This window comes from Lissotriton vulgaris, chromosome 12, assembly GCF_964263255.1.
Source record: "Lissotriton vulgaris chromosome 12, aLisVul1.2, whole genome shotgun sequence".
Classification (NCBI taxonomy): domain Eukaryota; kingdom Metazoa; phylum Chordata; class Amphibia; order Caudata; family Salamandridae; genus Lissotriton; species Lissotriton vulgaris.
In genome coordinates this window covers 245,762,741-245,788,820 of record NC_141700.1, presented here as the reverse complement: position 1 = coordinate 245,788,820, position 26,080 = coordinate 245,762,741, and the positions used below count along the sequence as shown (strand labels likewise).

The 26,080-nt window shown below is 42.6% G+C and overlaps 1 protein-coding gene and 1 long non-coding RNA gene across 2 annotated transcripts in view; one reads left to right on the top strand and one right to left on the bottom strand.

Annotated features, from left to right (window-relative positions):
• Positions 1-21,174, top strand: part of SLC7A6 (solute carrier family 7 member 6) — a 374,495-nt gene extending 353,321 nt beyond the window's left edge. Inside the window, exon 10 of the mRNA XM_086947751.1 lies at positions 15,959-21,174. Within this exon, the coding sequence (XP_086803877.1) occupies positions 15,959-16,026 (68 nt within the window). The 3' untranslated portion in view covers positions 16,027-21,174. The remainder of the gene's footprint in view (positions 1-15,958) is intronic.
• Positions 6,367-7,642, bottom strand: LOC147673869 (uncharacterized). The gene is made up of 4 exons (XR_015302520.1): positions 7,571-7,642; positions 7,139-7,223; positions 6,991-7,026; positions 6,367-6,900 (listed from the first exon to the last, which is right to left on the bottom strand). It is a non-coding gene; the product is annotated as an uncharacterized LOC147673869 (long non-coding RNA).
• Positions 21,175-26,080: the final 4,906 nt, after the last annotated feature.

Below are 26,080 nucleotides of genomic sequence, written 5' to 3'. Positions count from 1 at the left end.
AACCCGAAATATAGAAAGATAGGGAAAAGGAAGAAAAGAAGAGAAAATAAGCGGAGGAGGGCCCTCATGCGCCGCCCGGCCCCGCCCTTCACCCCTACACTTCGGAAATCCCAAAAAGGAAACAATACCATAAGGAAGAATAACAAATCCAGAGCACAAGAACAATGAAATATCGATCGAAGATACCCACTGCACCGTCTGTCAGCAATAAAGCAGATGGATTGTAAGCCACCTCATCCCTGACCCTGTCTGGCAGTAGTTCCGCCCGAAGTCCTCTCGTTAATCAATGTAAAGCACAGTCCTGAGGGTCCAAACAGTATGGATGAGCCCGGACGGGGCAAAGCCATAAAAGAGTATAGTAATCCAAATCTATCCAAATATAGAAAGCAAAGATCAGGCAACAACAACGCCGGTCCCATGAACCTCCCAAAGCTGGCAAATAATAACATCATCCAGGAGAGGAGAGTCAAATAGTCTGGCCACCGCCGCGACACAACCAGGCCAGTCCAAGGAGGAAAACAGCGCTCCACCCCCAGCCGCCAGCCGGACACGTGTCCCAAGGATACATCCATACGAGCAATCAAGACAGTCCGCACGGGAGCCCGGTCTTCAAGTGACCCAAGGCGCCCCAGAGGATCCGAAACCTCCTCCCTGGACACAGCAGCAAGTCCTATGCTCTACTTTCTTTATTTTCCTTACCAGCAGTGTTCAAATTTAGCAAACAGAAAAAAATATATTTCCCGGAGAACCCAGGGAAATGTCCACCAAAGTGAACCAATGAGAAGTCCGAACCACCACAAAGGCACGAGGCTTCTGGGAAGTATTCTCTTTCTTGACTGCGACGTTTTTCCATCATCGAACTCCCTCAGTACGACTTAGAGGTTTCTGAGCCTACAAGAAGCCAGAAAAAAACTGAGATGAACCTGAACTTGCATACCCTGGGTTTACTTAGGAAAGATCAACTGGGTAAGCAACGCAACTCCATTAATATTGTCTTACACAAAGATACATCAGCAAAGATAACAAGGCTGAATACAGGACCCTGAAGAAATGAAAACGTGAGGAAATATTATGCATTACGATGAACTGGAACACCCTTAAACCTTTCTCCCCTTTAACATGGGTGGGAAGATGACGGATATCATCAGGAAACTCTGGGCGGTAATCCTCGCCTCTGTGTCCTTAATAGAATTGAAACATTCCTTCATGTTTACTAGGAAATTTTTCATTCTATGCCACGTAAAGTGACATGTTTCCTCAATTACTCCTCCCATGAGTCCTTGCATTGAGAGATGCTCGGACTGGACGCCTCTGTTATCGGATTTCTTCCCTATTGCCCCTTTACTCTGGAACAGCTGGTAGCTACTTTTGCCTGTTGGAGCTCGTAATCACCTTCCCAGTAAATGACTGGGGCTTATTTTTCGCAGCAACAACCTTAGCTGACCAATAGTGGAACAGTGTGCATCGACATTGCGCAATCTCTTACAAGTGTACCGATTCTAATACAAGCTAACACACTTACAGGTGTGCTCGGACACACCCCTCAGTACGGCGGTCTCTCAAATCCAATAAATATTCCGTCACTTGCAACAAACCATTCTACCATCCGACTGTTCTAGTGGGAAGGTTGGGATTACTTCAGGCGCCTCTCCTTGACGATGTAAGTAAATGGCAGCATACGACCCAGTTCCATGGACTGGACATTTTTGATGAGCAGGGTTAATTCCCCCTTAGTACGTAGGAAAAAGGCTATTAATTTCCTACTTCACATTGGAGCCTAGTTATGTATATCTATTAACTATCTAACTTACATGTCCCATAGTGTGTGCCAATGGGAGATGCCCACCCAGAACAGGCCATGAAGCAGAGTTCCCCAATGGCACTAGGTAAAGTTAAAACCTGCACAGGAAATGTGTACGTGTGTTGTACTCCCGATTGTCCTTAGCACCTTTGTACACATGCTGAATGTGAATGCGTGATGTCATGTGTGCAACATATTTTTATATATTTTCATGTTTTCAAATACCTAAGAATATACTGCAGGACTGACGTGTACTTTAATATGTAAATCACATGTAATCTACCTGTCTTCCCTAATGCCGCTGCTGTGTTCTACGTTTTTGTCCATATCCGGTATTACATGGTCATTTCTAGAAGAGCAGTAGGTAGTCTCAATATGCATTTTCACACCTTCACTTTAATTATAGCTATTCATGAGCAAAGCCCTGACAAATGAACAAACCCTATTTAGGCTGTCCAAGGGCAGAAACATGTTGGCACCTCAGATGTACATAAAGGCCATAGCACCCACTCACATCCTCTGACTATACTACAATTTCTGTTATTCTCTATCTACACCATCCATGTGCTTATTGTAGTCTAAAAGGTACCCAGGTTTGCGCTCTTCAGCAACCTGAGCCCAAACAGTCACAGGTGAACAACTTTCACCATGGATGGTAGTCTGCATGTAGACATCCTGCCTGTCATCAAATTTCACGACTAGCAGTTTATCACTACACAAGACACTGCACTGTCCCCTCAAGTTTTTTTGTTTCTTTTTTACAATCAAGCACCTTTGCATGATCTTTACGGGTAGAGCGGATTGTGCCACAAGCAAGTATCAACCTTGACAATTCCTTAAACAATTGCACACCAGTGTAGAGATTATCTAGGTACAAATGGTGACCTTTGTTAAAAGGTCTCCTACCAAGTTCCTACACAATATTTTTTAACTAACTTCGAAAGAGGACGGACAACCAGGGGGCTCAATAGTGAATCCCTACCAGTGGACACCCAGAAATATAGACATATCCTGAACAACTCTCAGACAACATATACATCTTAATACCATAACGTGCCCTCTTGCTAGGAATTTTCTGCCTAAAAACCAAACGTCCTTGAACAGCACCAATGACTCATCAACAGCTATTTCTTTCCCTGGAGCACAGATCTCTGACAATCTACAAAGTGATCAAGGACAGGCCGAATTTTAAAACGATGGTCACAATCTGGATGCTCTTGTGGCAACGCTAAAGAATTATCAACAAAATGCAGCATCTGAAGCAAAAGCAAATACTGATCACGTCTCGTAATTGCAGGAAACAGGGCCATTGCCATTAGGGACTGGTAGACCAATCCGAAGACAGGGACAGCTTCCTTATCAAGCCCATCCAAAAAGTAAAAACCCCAAAACTTCATCTCATCCAGATTTGTGGGAGTCCACCGGGTAGCTCTAGAGCAGGGATTAAGTCTAGCACTGATGTCCCTCAAATACTGTTCAGGTTACAAATTTGTCTGCTCAACAATCTCATCCAAAAATACATCATCCATAAACAACTGAAAAAAATGTATAGGCAAAAAGTTTCAACACCCTGCAACACCTCTAAAGGCAGGTAACACCAGCTGCACCATGTTTTGGTCAACCCAGAGTCCAGCACTTCCAATGGGAAGCCTTTCAGCCCCAGGCTGCAATCCAGATGCCTCTTGCTGCACTATCGGCACATTAGTGTTCTCCTACAACAGGCACTTCATCACACTGAGAGTAGCTTTATCATCAGGTGATTCCTCTTAGATAGAAGATTCACTGCCAAAATCTTGCACTTCCTCCTCTACCTCCGATGCAGAGTCAGTCTCGTAATCCTGGTCAGAGGAAGATTCAAAAAGCGCGGGGGGGTTGGGGGGATGGGGGTTCGGGATTTTTGTGTCTTTTTGGTTTTCTGGCTTTGTACATCGTTCTGGTGGCTTGTGCAGGCTCCACAGTGGAACCTGCTCCTCCAGTGAGTAATGCATTGGGGATATCTCTCGGAAACTGTCTATTTTTCTAAGAGGTGGCCTGGGATCTTTAGGGGTTGCCGATGGGTGTCAACATGATTTGCGGCAGGCCGTTCCTCTTGCATGACTTAATACTGGAATGGGTAACTGGGTGAATTGAAGGTCAGAGGCCTCTTGTTTACAATGGAGCAGGGGCACCACATCAATGTCCTTGAGTTAGTGGGCCTTCTGGTTGGCTGTCAAGGCCTTCCTGCTGCCCATCAAAAACAATATATATACTCCAAACAATGGTTCACCTGGAATTCATTCATTGAAACCTTCTAGATGAGCAATCAAATATATTCAATTAAGATAGTAAAACCCCTAATACACTCTAGCCTTTTTGGTGCTTTAAATTAAACCAGAAAATTGAATTAACTACACATGTAGTGTATTAATTTGTTGACCACATACAAATTGTACAAATGTCACATACAAGGTTCAATAAGCAGATACATCAACGAATGTGCGCTCTGTCCCAAGGTGCCAGAACAGATAGAAGGAAACAGGTGAAAATGTTATGTTCAGGCAATAACTTTCAATAAATATGTTTATAAATGTGCACATATGTGGATCAATAAAAATGGCAAAAACTTGTAAGCCAGCAATACTTAGTGTGCTTTGGTGTCAACGGCATTTCAAACTCTTGAGCAATGTCGAGTTTTCTTTAGGACATTGAGCTAACAGGGACACCTGGTTAAAGGGTAGTCATGAGGTCTTGATTGGGTGAAGGAACCTGGATGTGTAGGACTTCCAGAGATACACAAATTGTGATGGATAAAATGTACTCACTAGGCTGTACTTGCTAACGAATGGTGTCACAGTGGGCAATTGATTTGTGCTTCGACCCTGTGGGTCAGTTAATAGGGGACACGTGTTCTTAGTATTGAATATATCCTGCGCGAAAATGTCGCAGAATCCAGGCTGCCACTGACTAAATTAGTCAGCAGTGGCAATATTGCTGCTCCCAAACCGGTGCGTTATCCCCGAATTACAAGCTACGCTTTAACCATGTTAAATACTTGCACAGGCTATATCGCTCATCCCTTTAATTGCATACAAAGAAAGAAGCACCTTACAGACAGTCAATGAACAAGGTGTGGCATGGCCGATGCCGGCTTTCTAGATGTGGCATGGCTGTGCCGCCATCTCCCCCCACCCCCTTAATCAAGGACTACAGGGATAGTGTCTGTATGGTAATTGAAGACATAACTGACACACTACCTGTCACCCCTTATGTGGTTTTGAAATGAAATGAAAGGTTTTATAAAGCGTCTGTATGCTGAGGCGACTTAGCGCTAACTGTCATTGATCTATACAAGAGGGGTATAATAAACGATTATGGTTTCGGCGCAAAAAGCCATGTTTTTAACGATTTCCTGAATGATTGTCTGTTGGTTTGATTTCAAAGGTTGATGGGCCGGGTGTTCCATAGTTTGGGGGCCAAATAAAAAAAGCTTCTGCCACCCCATTATACAGTACTTACCCTGGAAACCACGAGTAGAGAGCCTGATGATGACCTGAGGTTTTGATGTGGCGTCTAATATGCTTACTAAGATAGACGTGCCCAGCCTTGTTCAACGTCTTATGCACAATGCACATTGATTTGAATTGTATCCTTGCCTGGACTGGGGGCCAGTGCAGGTCTTGAATAGTTTGGGTTTTAGGGCTGAATTTAGGAATCTTAAGCAGCAGTTGTGCAGCTGTATTTGTAGTGTTTGCAGCTTGCGTATGGTTCTCTTGCTTGCCCCTAAGTAGAGAGTGTTACAATAATCGATTTCGATAGCACCAGAGCAATGATAACTGTTTTCCTAAGATCCATAGGAATGAAAGGTAAACTTTTTCATAGAATCTTCAGCATAAAGAAGCACGATGAGGTGATGATGTTGACCTGGTCAGATAGGGATAGGTGGTCATCTATCATAACGCCAAGGTTTTTTACTGGCAGTGGGCAGGGCCCAGCTGCTTCCGGCCACCATGAGGAGTTCCAAAAGGAGATATCCTACCAAACAAAACCACTTCAGTTTTGTCAGTATTGAGCTTTAAGCAGTTATCTCACACCCACCTAATAATGTGAACCATACAACTGTTAAATTTAGTTGCCACAACCTCCTGAAGATAGAGACACCACTATTTGCGAGTCGTCAGCATAACAAATGGCTGTGAAGTGGAGAAAGCCTAAGAGTTTGACCAGTGGGGTGGCATAGACACTAAACCATGTTGGAGGTAGTGAAGATCCCTGGGGCACGCCACACAGCAGGTGTGGGGATGAGATTTGTGTTCTCCCATCACTATAGTTTGTTCTCTGTCAGTTAGATAGGATCTGAGAATATTGGAGGCTTTGTCTGTAATCCCTATTAGAATAAACAAGGAGAATTGCCAATACTGTGCGAGAATTCAAATGTTTGAACGGAAATTGAACGCTATGTCGTTCAACCCAAAGACCACTATTTCAGTCAAGATTCCTTTAGAAAGGTAATTTATTTCATTTGTTAGATTTGTTATTTTTGTATTTTTGAATTCTTATAAGGAAATTTTAGAAGCAAACAAAGATTTTTGTCAAAAAGATTTTGGGGGGTAAACGTGAAAACAATCAGTCAATAGCTGCAACTTGTATCTAATATAACAACAATACACTACTCTGATACAGTTATCAGAGTGTTCAAGAAGGGTTACAAGGGTGTATTTTGACATGGAAAACAGGGGGGTACAAGTACCCAAGTTGCAATTCAAGAAGTATAACGTATAACAGTAACACTCATAGACAACAATTTGACAATAGACAAACACGTAATTGGGAAAAGGCAGGAGGGAAATGTACCTCAATCAAAAACAGGTTATTTAGTATGGGGGCCCTATACACAAGTCCTGCTCACAACAGGGGGGTCTATACAACTAAATGCAGGGAAACAAGGTTGTAAATTTCGTTTGAGTGAACGACCACCAAACATTTTTATACTTCAAATATTTTTAGAAAACGATTGTTAGCAAGGAAACAGAATAAATCTGAAACATTGGGAGGGAGGGGGGTCGACGCGTTTCGAATCTCTGCAAAATTCAGAGATTCTCTTCAGGACCAACAGACAAAATCTGAAAACCAAAAATAAACAAACACTCTGTCAGATGCACACATGAGCGACCTTCAACTCACATACGGGTCAGCATGTTCTTCAGTCATACCTGAGTAATCTTGTGTTAGTGTCCAAGTCTTGGTGTCTGAAACAGAAAGATTGGACATGTCTAACAATGTGGTAAATAACCAATGTGATAGTTTTTAAAACAAAAGGGGGGCTCGAGTCACTTTAAGTACAATCAGGGGGCCACTTACAATTTTTGATGTTCCCAACGTTCAAAATGGTTGAAAAACCAGGTGGTGAATTTCTCAAGATTTCAAGAAGAGATTCTTTGTTATTCTGTAAGAAAAACGTGATTGCTTAGTGAAAGCAGGCAGTGAATCGTGGAAATAATTAACAAGAAATATATCTTGGCCGGGGGTAACATTTAGCTAATGTCCGTCATTTGCTAAGAATCAATAAAAGCAATAGTTCGGATTGCCCACGTCGCGTCCTGGCAGGGGGTGACATTGCCGGTAATAAACCATCGTGATTGCTTAGTGAACAAACGGACCTCGCGTCATGGCAGGGGGTAACATTGCCGGTAATACTACATCGTGGTTTAATTAAATATACGCGTCGCTTGAACGAAATGGCTTGAGGCGCTTATTATGTCTCGAACAAGGCAAAATGAATCGCCTATTTACCTCAAGTGTTCCTTGAATCCTCTTTGACAAGGTGTCGCCCTCAGTGTTAGCACCGTCAATCGAACATGTCCGGTTCAGCGTCTTTTGAAGGAAGTTGATATTAGCGTCTTCTCATACGGGTATTCATGGGAATTGTAGTTGTTGATGGGAAATTTAGTTTTTTCAAAGGAAGTTGAGCGAGGAGACGTTTTGATGTTCGAAAGAGGCTAAGTCGCTGCTTTATGTTACCAAAAAACGTGGAGTGTTTATTCTTCGAAAGAAATTTGTTCACAAGTTCAAAACTAATCAGGCCGCATTTAAAAGTCGGACGAAAATGTTGCAAGTCGTAGTTGAACAGCTAAATCAATGTGCAAATGGTTCAAGTTTCGACGTGTCATAACACTTGATTGTCACTGGGGATCGCGTAACTGTTGGTTGGAGTGAGTAAATCAAAACCTTACATGCAATGTAAATAGATGAAACTCAGTGGCACACTGTACACCGTCAAATGAAATCCCTATTAGGACAGGCAATGAATAAGTATTTTGTGATTAACCGTGTTGAACGCGGCTGAGAGGTCAGGCAGAATCAATATAGCTTTCCCTCCCCGTCCAGTTGGACACGTATCTCCTCAGTGGCAGTGACTGGGGCAGACTCTGTGCTATGTAAGGGCCAGAATCCGTGTTGCCACATGTCTAGTTTGTCATTAGACTCTAGGAAGAAGAGCAATTCTTCGTTAAGAGCTTTTTAAAGAATTTTAGATGGAAACGGTAGATCGGAGATGAGCCAGTAATTGCTAACCTCCATAGGATCGTGAGTCGGTTTCTTTAAAATAGGCCTGACCAGGGATTTTTTCCAGATAGCAAGGAAATGTCCAGCGTCCAAGATGTTGTTAAGAAGGGGCGTTACGTAGTCGATATACCACCCAGGGTGCGTAGGCTTGTTGTTATGATGCGACTTTTTAAGAAACACTTACTAGCGTGACACTGGGGTAAGACCCGCTTTACCCTCGATAGCTGGCTGGCTTGCTGGCGCGGTGCACTGCCAGGACCAGCTGACAAGGCATTGGCTGTTTTTGCCGCAGGCTTGCAGGCCCTGTGTTATATTGTCCCCTCTTATCCATTACCTGGTACCGTACCCCGCATGAAGGCACGGTGATGATACAGCCAGATGTAGCGGGGGAGGGAGAGCAATGGCTCTGAACGCTAAATCCTGTGGCGGGGCTCCAGAGAAATGCATGGGGCCAAGGACTGAGCTTCCCTCCATGCCAGTAAAGAAGAGGGAGATCCTTGCAATATTACCAATATTACTTTGGGGGGGGGGGGGCAACATAGACAACTTGGCCCTGTGATATATTGCCCCATCTCATCCTTTACCTGGCAACACTCTCCGCTTGACGGCACAGTGATGAGACAAAGCCGGATGGAGCAGGAGGCGATCAATAGCTCCAGATGCTAAATCTCTGGTGGGTGGGGAGGTCCAGGGAAATGCGTGGGGCCAAGGACAGTTTCCCTCCCTGCCAGTGAAGAGGAGGGAGACCTTTGAAATATTACTGGAGGGGGTCATCAATGACCACCAGGCCCACAAAAAGCGCAATTACTCAAAGGCTGTGCACTTGCAGCACTTCATCCTGCATGTAAACAATGTGTGGTATCTATTTGTGTTGTATTGTTGTATCACGTCATTTCCTTAAAATCAAATAAAAAAATGTAAAAACTATCTCATAAGCCGTGGAACCTTGACCCGCCGATTATACACAGAGCTCTGCAATAAACATTCTATTTGTCATCTCACTCACATCTTGCCCTACAACATAGAGGTTGATTTATTTGTTTGCTATTTTTGTGTGTATATATATATATATATATATATATATATATATATATATATATATATATATATAAACATCACTCTCCTCTGCTATAAAAAAAATACTTCTATTAAGATGCACGTTTGTCTGCAGTTTCCCCTTTCCTCAGTCAGTCAGAATAACTTTATTCAGTCTTTTACGACCATAGAAGTATACAAGATAACAACATACAATTCATTGGGATGAGAGAATAAAAAGGTAAAGTGACATCCAGCCCCATAATTCAATACTATTGCAAAATTCAAATTCAATAGGCCCAGTAGGGTGCATGTGCAAGGGAAAGTCATTTCTAATGTTATTGAATCAGTTTGTTTCTCAGGTGTTTTTTGTTACATTATGCATGCACATGCATTCCTTTAATTTTTTCCACACTCCATCAAGTCCTCAGTCTTCCACAATAAGACATTTTCTTGCTGATGTAAAGGACTGTTTCTTGTACGAATTTCTATTTGATTTGTTATCGAAAGAAAACATTCTATAAACAAGCATTGGAAATGCAATAGGTCTCGCAGCATTAGAGTTAGTGCTTTTAGAATTGTTTATGGGTTTTTTTTGTAAATCTTTAGCATTTTTGTTTCCTGTAGCCAATGCTAAAGAATTACAAATAAAAAAAGCCATAAACAATTCTAAAAGCTCTAACTCAAATGCTCCGAGACCTATTGCACTGTGTGAGGGTGAGGGGTTGAGGGTGAGGGTGGGTGAGGGTGAGTGAGGGTGAGGGGTTGAGGCTGAGTGAGGGTGAGTGAGGGTGAGGGGTTGAGGGTGAGTGAGAGTGAGGGTGAGTGAGGGTGAGGGGTTGAGGGTGAGGGTGAGTGAGGGTGAGTTAGGGTGAGGGGTTGAGGGTGAGTGAGAGTAGTTGAGGCTGAGTGAGGGTGAGTGAGGGGTTGAGGGTGAAGGTTTGAGGGTGAGGGTGAGGGGTTGAGGGTGAGTGAGGGTGAGGGGTTGAGGGAGGGTGAGTGAGGGTGAGGGTGAGTGAGTGAGGGTGAGTGAGGGTGAGGAGTTGAGGGTGAGTGAGGGTGAGGAGTTGAGGGTGAGTGAGTGTGAGGGGTTGAGGGTGAGTGAGGGTGAGGCTGGGGTGAGTGAGAGGTTGAAGGTGAAGGGTTGAGGGTGTGAGGGTGAGGGGTTTAGGGTGAGTGAGGGTGGAGGGTGAGGGTGGGGGGGTGAGGGGGTGAGGGTGTGGGGTGAGAGTGAGTGGGTGAGGGTTAGGGGGTGATTGTTAGGGGGTGTGAGCGTTAGGGGGTGTGAGCGTTAGGCGGTGTGCGGGTTAGGGGGTGTGAGGGTGAGTGTGAGTGAGGGGGTGTGAGGCTTCGGGTGTGTGACGTTGCGTGAGTGTGAGTGTGTTTTTCTTGTGATGTCCCACTCTATTTTGATTCATTCTCCACTAAGTTCGGTGATTCATTGGGGGTGCGTGGCTAGCCGAGCTGCGAGATGGCCGCCATGTGAGCGAGCTCCGCCGACCGGGGGATTAATCCTCTTAATTTATCCTGCAATACAAGCTGTAACTGGCGTGCTGTTCACTCTACACGGTGGGGTAAGCTTTTGTGGCCCCTCGAACGAAAAACAACGTAGCGAAAAGTGTCCCGCTGGGCGAGATCCGGAGGAAGGTGGGACCCGATTGGGAGACACTGAACCAGCCGCAGGCGAGCACCATTATCTCGCTGCTAAAATCGAGCCCGAGGCGGAAAGCGAGACTGAAGGCCGCAGCTGTGGGAAACTGCGGAGAACGAACCAAAGCACGCAAAGGTGCCTGGGGCTGGCGGACTGCGCTGCCTCGAGCACCAGATCTACACATTGCATGCATCAGCAGATTGCTCTCCTGAAGCTGGCTGCCTGAGCCTTTACCCTATACAAAATTGCGGCACCCCGCAGATTGCTCTCCTGAAGCTGGCTGCCTGATGGAGTGGAGAGCGGGCGGGCAGAGAGAGTGAGGGGGCGGGGCGGGGGTGTGGGAGGAGTGCGGCTGGCTGCCTGATAGAGTGGAGAGCGGGCGGGCAGAGAGAGTGAGGGGGCGGAGCGGGGGTGTGGGAGGAGTGCGGGACACAATTGCTGCGAGAGGGGGCTGTTTAAATATAACTTTTAGATGCTGGCGCCTGAGCCTTTACCCTATACAAAATGGCGGCACCCCGCAGATTGCTCTCCAGATTGCTCTCCTGAAGCTGGCTGCCTGATGGAGAGGAGAGCGGGCGGGCAGAGAGAGTGAGGGGGCGGAGCGGGGGTGTGGGAGGAGTGCGGCTGGCTGCCTGATAGAGTGGAGAGCGGGCGGGCAGAGAGAGTGAGGGGGCGGAGCGGGGGTGTGGGAGGAGTGCGGGAACAGACGGGAGGGGAGGAGAGTAGGAGGAGGAGTAGGGGAGGCACGGCCTAGCGGCCGTGCAATCAAGAAGTGAGGGGGCGGGAGAGTAGGCAAGGCAGGCGGCTGGGGCCATGTGCACGCGCTTTTAAGCTCAATGCGCATGCGCATTGAGCTTAAAAGTCACGGGCACTGCAAGGAATCGCCACGATTCCTTGCAAGTTGGGGAAAGAGTGGATAAGTCCCAATACTCTCGCTTGCTCGATGCGCATCGACAGGCGAGACCTAAAAAGGCCACATTCAGATGATAAGTATTTTAAGAAATGACTCTCACATGATCAACTTTAACCATGCCTTACATTAATTGGTTGCGTCCTTTGGATAAATCCCTGCAGCATAATTTTACCTCAGAACAATGCAGGCCTGTCAGATCATAATTCTTATTAGATAGCAGATAGGAAAGACCACCAGGAAGCCTCTGACTGCAAGTGCATTCCAGATCCGAGAGCCTCGCCCACAAAACGTGCTAGGAGAGACAAGTCTTCTGTAGCTTCAAAGTGTTTTTTGTAAAATGTCATCACTGGGCAACACCAAGGATACTGAGAATTCTGAATATGTTCCTATAGCAATTGAGGCCAGGATCCTCGGGGTAGGGTGTCAAGACCTTTTCACTTATTTTACCAGTGCCCAGGTGAGACCAGTTTTTCCAGGACAACGTATCCAGTCTGATGCTTGAAATTGCAATGGATCCAGCCTTAATAAGGCCTAGATAGGTACTTCTGTACCTTAGATACCCATTGGTGGTAAGCCAGTAGCCAAAGAAATTGTATAGGCTAACAGGGTCATTAGGCCAGTAACTGTTCACGATCTGGCTCTACATAATTTGTAGATAGTCCTCCGCCATTAGCAGGCCTCAATTATGATGGTGCTCAGTTGATAGAGTTCCGTTTTGGTTAATTTCTTTTACTACACCATCTCTCATGCACTTGAGGCTAACAGGGACTGAAGTGTGCAATTCTGTGCCACACTGAATATTTTGAGTTGTATCTCAAAGTACAGTGGCTCCTGACCTCTTGGCTTGGATAGCCAAAGCTCTTAAAGTTTAGTTGGATCTTAAATTCATCCCAACACAAATGTTATAGCTCTGCTAATGGATGACCAGTAGGTGGGAAAGAGAGAGCATTGGATCTTTAGCGAGTCAGAGCAAAAGGTTCAGGATAAGCTTGGTCTTGCAAATCTTCCAAAGGTCTATTTAAAGTGAGATAATAGATTTTCAGTCTAAACACAATGCTCCTTAATGTTAGTGTCCATTAGTTACATTGGCAGCGCCTCTTGCAGAAACGTTATGTGGTGTAATTCATAAAACATAACCGCAGTTCAAAAAGGCCTCTTACCATTTAACATTCAGTGATGGAAACCAAAACAATGGACAACTGTAAGGGAAAATCAGTAATAGAAACCTTTTTTGGGCGAGGGAGTGGGGTAAATGAGCAGTGTTGAACTAGGTTTTGCCTGTTCTGCCGAACCTAAGATTGTGCTTAATGTTAAGTGGTATAAAGTTGTAAAGGTTATCATGCTAGGCATAAGATGCTCTTTCACCTCAGTAACTTATGTCCAGGACATTAACACAGTTTCAAATGTTAATTTTAGAAAACATTTTTTGAGACAAAAACATGCCTATAATATGCCATGTTTTAATGTAGCTGTAAGTTTTGAATCTGCATTGGATCTTACTTTTGACTGTGAGAAGACCACGTGTTAGAACTTAATTTGGAAGCTGAGGAAGAAAGAATCCGTGCCATAGGCTTTGCTCTACACACTGAGAACATTATGAATTTGTGACTTTTAAATTTCCAGAACTGTACTGTTTCATCGAGCGCAGTTGGTTAATCAACCCTCCTCCCATCTCTGTAGAGCTATGGATTCCAGTCCAAATGCCTGCCCTTTAACCTTGAATCGCCTCTAAATTTGATAAATGGAAATCATTTTTGAGTTCCATTTTCTTATTTTTCTTTCGTGAAAGAATTGTTTTTTCTTTATTTACCTATATGGGGATACAATCCTAATCTACTTTCTCCGTCAATTGTAATAGCTGTCTTTTATGTGGTGGTAAAAAGTGATGCAAAGGCCAGCTCATCATATTGTGTGGTTTGTCAAAAGAAGATTCTGTTGTATTTCTTAAGAGATATTTCAGAGGCGACTGAAAGAGGGGGGGAACCCATCACCGGCGGTCTAAACTGAGCCTACTTGGCAAGAAGATAGAACCTTTTTTATTTTAGATCCCTGCCCACCTCAGCTGTCAGAAGAAGTAATTTCCCTACCTTGAAACATGTAGGTCCCCCACAACTTTATTCCATGGGAAGTTCATATGTGAAGCAATGCCATCACAGTCATTCTTGCATTGAATGTGAAGGTGTTGAATATTTTGGGCTTCGTCGGCATTCCGCTTAATGTTGTCACATTGTGCCTTAAGGGTCCACCTTGGCTTCAAGGAACTGTCAACAATGGGTTCTTCATCAAGGCACTATGGTGCTTTGAAGTACAGCCGAGTGTCTGTGCCATATCAACAGCACCTGAAAGCTTCAAACCCACCGGAAGATAGAGCTCCTCAAGAAGATCTAGAGGCTAAATATCATTGAAAAGAGGCAGAATGTCCTTCCAGCAGACGAGTCTCAAAGACCAATACTACCAATGGTTGTACCATCACATGGGCCACCAAGACCAATTCTGGTCTCTGCTAATAAAAGTACATTATCTTGTAAAAAGGCCTACAGACAAGTTAGTATCAGACTGGACCTTTGTACATTAATACAGGAAATGCATATAATCATTTTAGAGGTTACAGCTGAAAGCTCCAGCAATGTAAATCATCTTTTGGAACGTCCCAGGGATAGGTTGGTATCATGCTCAACCTTTGTACAAGCATCTCTCACGAGGAAATATTTATAATCTTTTGAGACGTTGCAGTTAAAATTGGCAGTGCTATCTATGGTTCTGTTGGTTTCAGGAATCCCTCAAACATGGACATCTTTGAGCATGGAAAACTTCCCCGCCTTGGTTTCAGTCAAGGCCATGAAAAGAAGTTGGAAAAAGAAAAATGTCAGGCTTTGAACCAGATCCCCTCTTTGTGATGGCGGACCAGCATCCAGGTTCTATGATGCTTTGGCAGGGTGGAAGAGATGCATGATTCTCTATCAACATCTGTAGCCCCTTTAGAAAGACAAGCTGAGTATGGATGCCATAGGGAAGAAAGAATGCCAATGTGTGTCTGTGTACTATAATTCTTTGGGCAAGTAGTTTGTTGGCCTTCCTGGGTGGCAAGATAACATTTGTGGGATTTACTAGAACAATTTTTAGACCTTCTCTCGAGAGATCAGAAATGTTTATATCAAAATTCTACCTATTTTATAACAATATCTGGCCATGCAGTTCTTCAAACTTTATAGTTCCTGGTTGTTTGTTTCAGTGATTCTTCAATATTTCTAGTGCATAAACGGCCAGTCTTAGAGGCGAAAGTATTGTCCAATTTATTATCAACTAAACCGGCTTCAGGTTGGGAAGGCTTGCTTAAGAATATTCTTAAAAGGGTGACATGACTTTTTGAGAATTTAAGAGATTAAGTGAAGTTACCACTGCATTCCTTTTTGTTTTACCATTGCTCTATAGTATACCTTTATGGGATATTTCATGACATAGGGTTGGACAACCAGTGCAATTGAAATGACTTAATGCCGCCAGAATTTAAAACAATTAAGAAACACACCAAGGCAAGATGCAGTTAATTAAAAAAGAGATTTGGATTAGTTGAAAAGAGATCAGAATGGTTAATGCAATCTGATGGAGGTCAACCAGCTGTCATTATAAGATTTGATGGAAACTGTCCCTCACTCATTTTGAGAACCAAATAGTTTTTTTTTTGTTTGAAATTAAGTTTCCCGTTTCATTATGCTTTGTATATTATTTCACATCTATCACAAACAGATGAATGTCAATGCAGGACATAGAGATTGCTCTGTGAATTACTTTTCATGTAAACATTTCAATCCTAAATATGTGTACTTTGAAGAGGCTGTGCAGAGGTAGACCAATGGCAAGTTCTAAGTTTGGCTTAAAGCTATTTTATGGCTAAAAGGAAGCATGTGAATCTCAATAAATACTAATACGTGTTTTAGTTCATTTAAATGTTTAAACATTATATGTATCTTCATTTGTATTATAGCATTCTTATATTTTTTATTTTGTCCCAATGTAGGTTTCCTCACTCGTGGAACCCAGTTGGTTTTCTACTGTGTTTTAACAGAAATGGATCACACGGAATAGAAATAATAATTTGGATCTTGCTAAGAATGTTGGATTTCTTACAAAACACGGCAGATAAAACTAGCTCAGTCTATGGGACCAGAAGGCAAATATAGCTATGTTCCCTCCGCCAGGGATCATAGATCTGTCCAAGTCTGTGAAGGGACCCTCTTATAGCAGAGAGGTGTTTGTGAAGCTTCTGATTGCACTGTATTAAAGGTACCAGTCTGTGAACGCCATTGTAGAAGACAACCAACATGGCAATTATTGCACAGTCCGAACTCTTCTTCCAAAACGTAAGCCTTAATGTTAAAAAGGATTAATTTAAAATGTCTGTCTGTGGGATGGTGTGCCAAACTAGAAAGATTTTAGTTATTTTTCAGAAAAAAATGAGATGAAAAAGAAGTGCCTCCAAAGCTGGGGCTCTTGCTGCATTGATTTTCAGTTTTTTTATTTGAAATGCACGTACAGTAGCTTTCCTGTAAACATGAATACTGTTATTTTGGGTTCCCTTTACCTTTGTGCACGGTCTTATAACTATAAATGCGTGAGAGAATTCCCCACCACACCCTGTTCCTTCCCCCGTCCCAGAGGTAGCCCCCCCCCCCCTAAATAAAGGGTGGTGGGGTTGATGGGGTCGCGCGGGAGGCATTGCGTGCACTGAGGAGGGGGTGGGATACATTATTGAATTAAAAAAGTACCTTTTGCTGCCTGCTGCCTCCAGCGTCGCTTCGTGTGTGCTGCCTTTTCTTTTCCTGGGACTCAGACTCCCATCCAGTCGGATTGGTCTGACCAGGCAGGAAAGACAACCTGCTCAGACCAGAGAGTCTGTGGGGTTTCTTCAGCCTGGGTGCCCAAAGCCGCTGGGCTGGAGAAAACGTAAGTGCGCATGTGTGTTTTGGTCGGCCTGATTCGGCCGGCCAAAATATATTTGCGCATTTAGGGAGTTGAGTGCTCATAGCACTCCTCCTCCCCCTCCCATGGCTCAGCCCCACCCCGTCCAACACTGCTGGCTAATTGCTGCAAATGTAAAATAAAACGATGCAAGAGCATAGTTTTATTTTACATTTGCTGGCTGTGAGCCTGGCAGTGGGACGATTCTCCTCCACCATTACGGAGGAGCTACCACTGCCCTGTACATGCCATCACCTGCATTCCTCGGCTGATCTGTTTTTCGGACACTTTGCCTCTGTAATATTTTGACCATAGAAGCTACCAAAACTATTTTGGTTGTGCTTTTTCTACTTCTACCCTATTCTGTAGCAGCTCTTTTTTTGCTCAAACCCACCTAAAGCCTCAAAGATTTACTGTTAATAGTCCTGGAAGTCTGCTTCTATTGTTTGATCACACAAAGCCTGCGTATGCAACTTACGCATTGAAACAGGACTAGCCTTTTCTGGTTATAGATCCCTGGCAGCTCGCAGAGTATTGGTTTTGTTTAATGAGACTCCTTTGAAGGTGTTTATAAGCTATTTCTTTGAGTTACGTTGAAATGAGTGGTTTGGAAGGGAGCACGTTCAGCAGAGTCTAGCAGTGCCAGTGAGGATGCTAGCTACCTTAGGGATGTTTGACCCCACTATTTAATGGGAAACCAGCCTGTGTTCACAAGTAGCACATCATTAGGTATACAAGACATTCCCTCTGTTCTGTAGGACTGAATTCAATCCAAACCTTGTATATATATATATCTCAGAACAAGTCCTGAATCCTCGGACGCCAGAAACGGGTACAGACCACAAAAACGTGCTCCAAGTCAGCAATTTAGTGCAAGAATCTTTATTCAGTTATGGTCTTCGCCAGCATGACGCGTTTCGGCTGCAAGGAAGCAGCCTTGATCACGTATATATATATATATAATATATAATGTTGTGGTTACATCCCTACCGCAATTTAGTAGAGCGCATTCTGAAGCACGAAACGAGGATGCCTCACAGCCCGAGTTGAAGCGTAAAACCTTGAGCCGGGGGAATCGAAGAAGCAAAGGCGGTGAGTGCCCCATTCAGTCTATTGCATGTCGGCAGCCGCGTAGGCGCACTGAATACAAAAAGATACTGTTTACCACACGCTAAATCAGGAATGTTTAGCGATACAGAGAGAGAGGAGGCAGGGGCTAATATCTTCAGGAGAGACCAACGCAGTGTGACAAATGCATCTAAAGGGAGTACGGGTAGCAAAGCAACTCAGAGTACCTTGAGGACTCTTTATAACAGTCTGGAAAAGACATACGAAAAAGAGATCAGGAAGTGGGGGGAAGCCACTAGTCTGCAGAAATACCTTGATGTAAACCGCATTTAAAGAGGTCTACAAATATACACTGTGTCCTCATATGAGAACCCAGCTCCAGCATTACTACAAGAGTGGGCGGATTATACAATGGGTGGATCCAAAGGAATAGTCAAGATTTTGATCAAATATGCATGGAGTGATGGGACAAACTCCTAGAAGAAGTTAAAAAGCTGGAGTCAATGATTAATCTAAATATGGTTGTTGTTCTAAGTGAAGACCTCAGACAACGAATGACGAAACGCCTGATGGGCTATAATGGGTCAATCAGACATAGGAAACAAACTAAATTTCTGAGAGATGAACGTGACAATGAGTCGGGACGCATTCTGACATTTGCCAAAAAGTTTGATGCACCAAGAAAAGAATTAAATCAGGCATTGAATCGCTTAACAGCAACACAAAGAGAAACATCAGAATCTGAGATGGAGACTTCGGAGGGAGAACAAGCAACAAGAACAGGAGAAAAGGGGTCTGTAACCAAGCCTACTTATTTTCATGAGTACGAACTAATAAGGGAAACCCATCATCGACCACCTCAAACAACGCACCCACCCAGAGAGAAGAGAAGGAAGACAAGAAGGGGGAGGAAGGGACGGGGAGACCTCCTGGAACAGGGAAGTATACAGTGCAAACGTGGAGGGAAATGGAACAACCAACAAAAACTGTGATAAATCTATCAAATAGAATTTTGACATTTGATGAAACTTAAGTATTGGAACGGGGTTTGAGCTTTTGTCCAACCATGCAATTTAATTATACACAGAAACGGATTGACTTGTTTAAATACATTTGAAAGCTGAAATTTGAGCTTTTGTCCAACCATGCAATTTAATTATACACAGAAACGGATTGACTTGTTTAAATACATTAGAAAGCTGAAATCGATGAAGGTACACCTCCAACACCCCAAAAAAGTGGACTGCCAGGTCCCAGGACCAACAGAGGAAAAGGACCTTCTCCCAGGGACAGACTTGGAAACTCTTTTGTTATTACAAGAACTAGGTGAAGGTTCTGTTCCCCAATCACAAGGAGTAGACGATAATATAGTGGATCTGCTAGAACAAGCTGGGATATCGCAAAAAAGCTTTGTCCACAATCTAAGAACAAAATCAAGATTTATTCCACGAACTCTTCTCGACACCATCGACATTTTTCAAGAAATTGTGATTGAGGAACTAAAAAAACTACAAGCAGAGAACTATGAAGGATATAAAAAAATATTTTGAAATCACAATGGGGTGGCAATCACGAATTTGAAACAGGACGATTCAAACCTTTGGTGAAGAGAGGAGATCTAGTCCTATTAAACAAAGAGCAGTATTGAAATGAAGCATTCAAACAACTTTCAGTGAAGGACTGCTATGTTCCAATTTCAAGGATACAGTATGAAAAAAGTATTTTCCTTTTTAATCGTTGGAAAAATGGTGGGACAAAGGAGTGTTGGAATTGGATGACTATTGATTCATGTATTGTGACTACCCTGAGTTACTGACCTTTTTATCACCTACCCAAAGTAAAAAGGACACAAAGTATCCCCCGGGTCATCCAATTGTCTCCTAATAATTGTTTTTGGGAGAATGCTTCAACATATATAGACTGTTTCCTTTGCCTTCTAGTGAAGTACCTGAGCTTTTATGTAAGGGATGCTAAAGACTTCCTTAGAGCTCTTGAAGGCATACAGTGGGAAGACATGTTGCTGATTACTCTACATTTTACAAGCTTGTATACGTGTATAACACATGAGAATGGTCTCCGTGCAATTAATTTTTACTACAAGAAAGAGCACTGAAGTACCAGGGATACAATCGGACGTTGCTTAAATATGAACATATTTTTTTTTTGCTGGACAACTGTGTCTACAAAAACAAGGTACTACTTATGGGCACGTGCTTCGCTTCCAGCTACGCGAACCGTTTCGTGGGCTGTTGGGAAAAGCACATGGCCTGGGCAGGGGGCAATGAAGATTGGATGTGTAGCATGTCCCTATGGTCTTTCTACATAGACAATTTATTTATCATCTGGTGGTGCCCCTGTAATGAGGCAGAAAAATACATATTGGCTCTAAATGAGAAGGATCTGAACTTAGTTCAAGAGCTGCATCAGTGCGACACGTAGTATACTTCGATCTGACAGTATACATAGAAAACACCGCACTACATACAACTCTATACCGCAAACCAACGGCAAGGAACTCCATACTCCATGCAGGAAGTTCTCATCCATCCTTAAAAGACCATTTAGTATGGAGCCATTTCATAGACAAAGCCAGAAAGGGATTCTTTCCATTTACATGCTGCAAAGCATGCAAGAACAGCCAAAAAGTACGTGAATATACAGTCTTGAATAAAGGAATCTAAGGTGCAGATTAACAAGTTTCTCACTTGTAACTCTGATTTCTCAGTATATTGTCTGGTATGTCCTTGTGGGAGACAATATATAGATAGCACTACACATTCCACCATAAAAAGAATAACAGAGCACTTGAGGGCAATTACAAACCTAGTTCATACACACCCAGTGCCTCGCCACTTTGAACAGGAGCATAACAGTTACAGCAGTCTCCTGAAATGTTTCTGTTTAGATCAAGTTAGAAAAGGCGAGAGAGGAGGGGCCCGAGTGAGGAAACTCAAGAACTTGGAGTCCAGTTATTATTATTTTTTTAAACTCTTTTTATTAGCCTGGAGTCCAGTTATATAATACAGTTGCAGAGTAAGGCCACGAGATGATTGAATAATGAAAAGGAGATGTGGATTCACATAGGATGAGAGATAATGAAGAGTTTGAGTTATGAGGGATGGAATCATGATAATTTGTCAGCACAGTGCAATACATATGAAATAAACATGCAATCAAAATTATTGTTTAGAGAGAAAAAAAAGAAAATATGGCGACCATACATATGACATAATAGACAGTAGGCTCATTAAGGGCTCTATTCAGAAAGGGAAAGTATTGTTTTTATGAATTTTGATGTATTTATGAATTAAGTTTGGAAACATATCTCTCTTAGAAACTGTTTGCCACCTCACTCAGGTCAACAAGCACTCTAATGATGACAATAGATAAATGTGCATTTTGAAAGATGGCTTCCTATTCAGGGCTCAATCGTGGGAACGAGGTGGAATATGAAGTGAATCATTTTCTGTGATAAAGTGAGAGAAGTAGCCCTGTTTCATATCCCTTTCAAGTGTCTTTTGAAATCTGGATATCAGTGTATAGAAGTTGTTAAACACTTTAATGAAATGAATGGACAAATTAACATGTTTAAAGATGGCGGCCACAGAAGCTTACACCCATATGATATATTAACCCTCCTCTGTTTCGCTGAAATTCCTGAATGAATTTTGTTATCTTTATTTAAATGAATTGTTAATGCATTAACACAATTGACATTGAGGAAGGCGACCGTGCAGAAACACGTCTGTCAAGCTTAGTGCACTGTGGATTAAACTTGGATCGATAATAAGCTTCAGAGTGCGCTCTACTTATTTTGTTATAGTGATGTAACCGCAACCTTTCCAATTTGCTCTGTGATCCACCCTCATGGAGAGCGGCACCCGCGATGTGTGGAGCGCCAGCTGGTGGAACTGGTTATGAGGAATATATATATATATATACATATATATACACACACACACGCACACGCTTACCTTAACAATACTTACCATGCGTGGTAAAGGAATATGCGTGATCCAAAAAAATTGCCTGGTAGTTCCTGTGTAGTAGAGGCTGTTTCCCTTTGCTTGGAGACTGCCGCCTTACACTCCAGATACAGAATAGAGGGTTGATTATAATCAGTTAATCTCTGAACATATAAACTCCATTCGCTTGAAATCTTGCCTGGTCTATGCTACCATTTCACACAGCATCTTCTGCTGGATAGTGTGTTGCACAGGCGGTGGGAACAGTGGGCGGCTGAGATGGATGCAGAGTGCATGATTTGCAGTTTACTGGTCAAAGCTGTTTCTGGACATGTCAAAGATGGATTCAATATCACTGGTTTTGTTCTTTATTTAATTCAGCTTGGTCAAAGCAAGAGGCTCAAACCCCCACACAAATCCAGGTTCGTGGCAAACTCTGCATACTCGCAGTTTTTGAGCACATGATTTGAGGGAGGAAAAAAGCGACCCATATCCATAGGGTGATGACAGCACATTCTAATTTTGAGCACCTTGGTTAGGGAGGAGGCGCATACAGACTAGAATCTCTAATTCTGAGATACAAAACTCTGCAGGGTGCGGTAATTGCGCGCCTTGCAGTATCTCAAATGGCGGGTGTGGTTGCTGCAGCAATGTTTCACAGGACTCTGAACAAGCTTTTAAGTATTTCAAATGGTTTGCATTACATGCATTATCTATGTGAATATAAAAAGGGCACAGCCAGCACAGGGGTGGCTTGATAAACTATTCTCGCGTTGAAATATTTGCATTTAAGATTACAAAAAACGTATACGAGATTGGATTGTAATTATTAGGCCCACACACAAATGTAGAGTGGGTCTCGTGTTGGTTTACTAAAATATGTTTTATTACAAATATATTGCACTCCAAATATGGCGTCATGTGTACAGATACTTAGTTGTGCCTCTGTGAAATCCAGTGTAAATGAAGGTGAGTTTATACATAGAAATGGAATTGCTGCCATTATTTTGCTGTGCATTCCTAAAACGTTGATTGTCCAAAGCAAGCATGTAGGCTGTTCTAAGGCAGTTACTGCCCATTCACTGACCTCTGTACTCTCTAGTCTACCTCGGCAACAAGGGCTGCAACCCTGTCTTTTCAGGGAGAACTTTTTCTGGGCATTTTAAGATATTTGTAGTTTTTTCTTTTCATTGAATGTTGCACATCACTTTCCCTTGTGTGTTTTCTTATTGTTTATTTTCTTTCAATGAAATGATGGTGAAAGCCAATGATTACGTTCCTACAGTTTGGGTTTTAGCTTGTACAACTGTTGCAAACAAACGAAGTACCCAGAGGAATTACGAGGCACTTTGCATTGGATTTATTTTACGTCGTTGCTGTTTTCTGCTGACACAGATGTATGCTGGAGCTATACTTAAGCAGATACTTCTGGAATGTACATTGATTTAAGAATATTATTGTATGCATATAAAAAAGATCGATGCGGTTCATTTGTTAGCGTCTTGTTGCCATCATTTGGTGTATTTTTTTTCACGGGTCAATGGGTACAAACGAGTAATCTAACACAAAAATGATAAAATGTTGTTAATGTGCGTCCATGCTGATAAGTCAAGGTGTAGAGTGCAAACACCGTGTTCTGCTGCTTTGTTTCATTGCTGCCCTAATCTGTGTTTTTATGTTGTAAAGAAGTATGTGCTCACAAATACCTGTGCCAGAGAAACATGAAGACAGCCAAGGAACTAGCCAGAGGGAAGAGATCAAATTGACTTTCTGGTTGCCATACTTTTCTCATATGCAATTATTTTGTTTGTATAAAATGTTGTTGGGCAGCACTGTACATATTTAATATGAAAAGCGGCTAGAAGTACCTAAAACGTGTTGGAAATACATTTTTGCAACTAGGTTTAATGAACTGTATCTGCAGCTTTAACTCCTTGTTTTTTGTGTGTGATTTAGAGCTGAAAGTTTGGAAAATGCAGATTTCTGTTTCAAAAATTATGTTTCCGCATGGTTTTGACATGTTACACTAAACTCCACAAAAACATCCTATGTCAGGAACATGAAGAGGTTTTGCTAATATGTGATTTCCCAGACGATGGATTTATGTAGGGTGTTTCTTTTCCTATGTTCAAGGTCTCCATGCTTTATAAGGTTTATTTTTTATTTAAAATTGTTGCAATAAATTACATATAACACCAAACCTTTGTGTGCATAACTTTTCTTTTTGCATAAATACATTGCAATAGAAGTGTACCTTAAACTTAAAAGAAAGGTAAAGGTCACATTAAAAGCTATCTCCTCCCCAACCTGGCTTCTGGCCCTGATCTTAACAAAGCGTATAGTATTTGTTACACACTAAACCACTAAAACCTGTATGTAACATATTTTTACCTGTCGCGATCTCCCTCATAACTACCCCATGTTATTCATTCACTGTCAAAGTACTTCTGTACTGTCTTTGCTATGTGCTGGGTTGCTTGTTAAAACAGTTATTTCGTACATAAAATACTAATCCACGGTTAAGTTGAATCTAATGAACAAATTAATTATTTCTATGGTAAAATTGAGTAACTTTTTGAAGTGGCAAGCTAGCTTCAGAATTTACTACACAACCTCAGAAAGCTAGGCTGACCACTTTCAGAAATTTCCCTCTCTATTAATAAGTGTCCTGAGTTGTAGGAGAGAATTATAGGCTTGCTTTCTTTCCTTTAATCATTTTTAACTTAGAACTGTATGAATGATTTACCAGGATGGTGAGAACCTGTGTTTGATGATCTTCTAGCTTATCAGACCGAACTGGGAGAGTTCTTTCTTGTACACCAACTGGATGAAGTGACTTAGCAAATGGTAGATACGAAGGAAAGGGCTTGAAACTTCCAGCATTAGGTAGTTTTTCATATTGTGAATACATTTGGCCAATGAGTTAATCGACATATCGGAGTAGACCAGCTTATGTCTGGGATCAATGCCATGCAGCAAGACCACACAGGATAATCTGAGACTTTGGTCTGGCTGTAGAGAGACAGCTCTCACCATGCTTCTGATGAGTGGTGTAGTCGCAGGACGCCAGCACAACAGATGGGCTCCCAACCATGTGTATTGAGAAGTGATTAGGCCTTTTTGAGATCTGGTTGTACAGATTTCATTGGAGAGATGCATGGCGTGGTTCTGATCTCTGGAGATGGCAATGTGCATGATTACCAGTGTCCATTTTTGCTGTTTAGTGACTGTAACAGGATAGTTAATGTTTAAGAAATGTAAACCTATACAGCCAGCCAGGTGTAAGTAGCCCGGGTCACTGGACTAGCAGTTAATCCGGATCGACATTTGAAGGACAATCTGGAGGCGAACCAAATAAATCCTGCGCCAGAATTAACATCTGTCTTATCAATTGTTATTTCCTATCTGATTAATCTCTGTAAACTGTTTCCATGGTCATCTATATGTGATTGTAAGAAACCAAAACCTGCACACCAAAATAGGGACCTAGATTTCAACAGAAGAAGGCATGTTCAGGTCACCCAAAATTCAGAGGCCATTGATATTCATGGCATTGTCTGTGATGGCATCCAAGTAGGCCAATTTTTCTGGGGATTGTGTACAACGGGGGTTCTTATCCTTTTGACTTCTGTGGACACCCGCCTAATCAATACTGGAATCTATGTACCACCAATGAATCTTTATGGGCATCCAGGAACCCCCACTGAAGTCATTACTTGGGAGTTGTAGTCCTCGGCCTAAGCAACTTTATTTTTATTTTTTTTAAACTTTATTTACCATTTCAGCATGTAGTTGCAGTACAAACATAAGGGCGCACTGTCAGTGATAGATTTGAATGGGTATAACAAGAGAGTCTACCATATCAGTGCAATAATGTCAGGAAATAGGGAAAAAACAAAGAAAAAGGGAAGTAAAAATCAGTGGTTAATGATTGTAAATAAAAGCACAGTGTCCAGATGTGCCCTTTAGAGGCTACCTCCATCAACCCACCACCCAGCCCTCCCGTCAAGAGAAACAAGCCCAGACATATGCACTCAGCCAAGTAAACCCACCACAGAAATGATGAGCATGGATGTTATTTTGAACCGGTGGTTGTGATGCCCCGGTCAACTATCCTACCCCAGCCGGGACAATGCCCTGCTCCATCT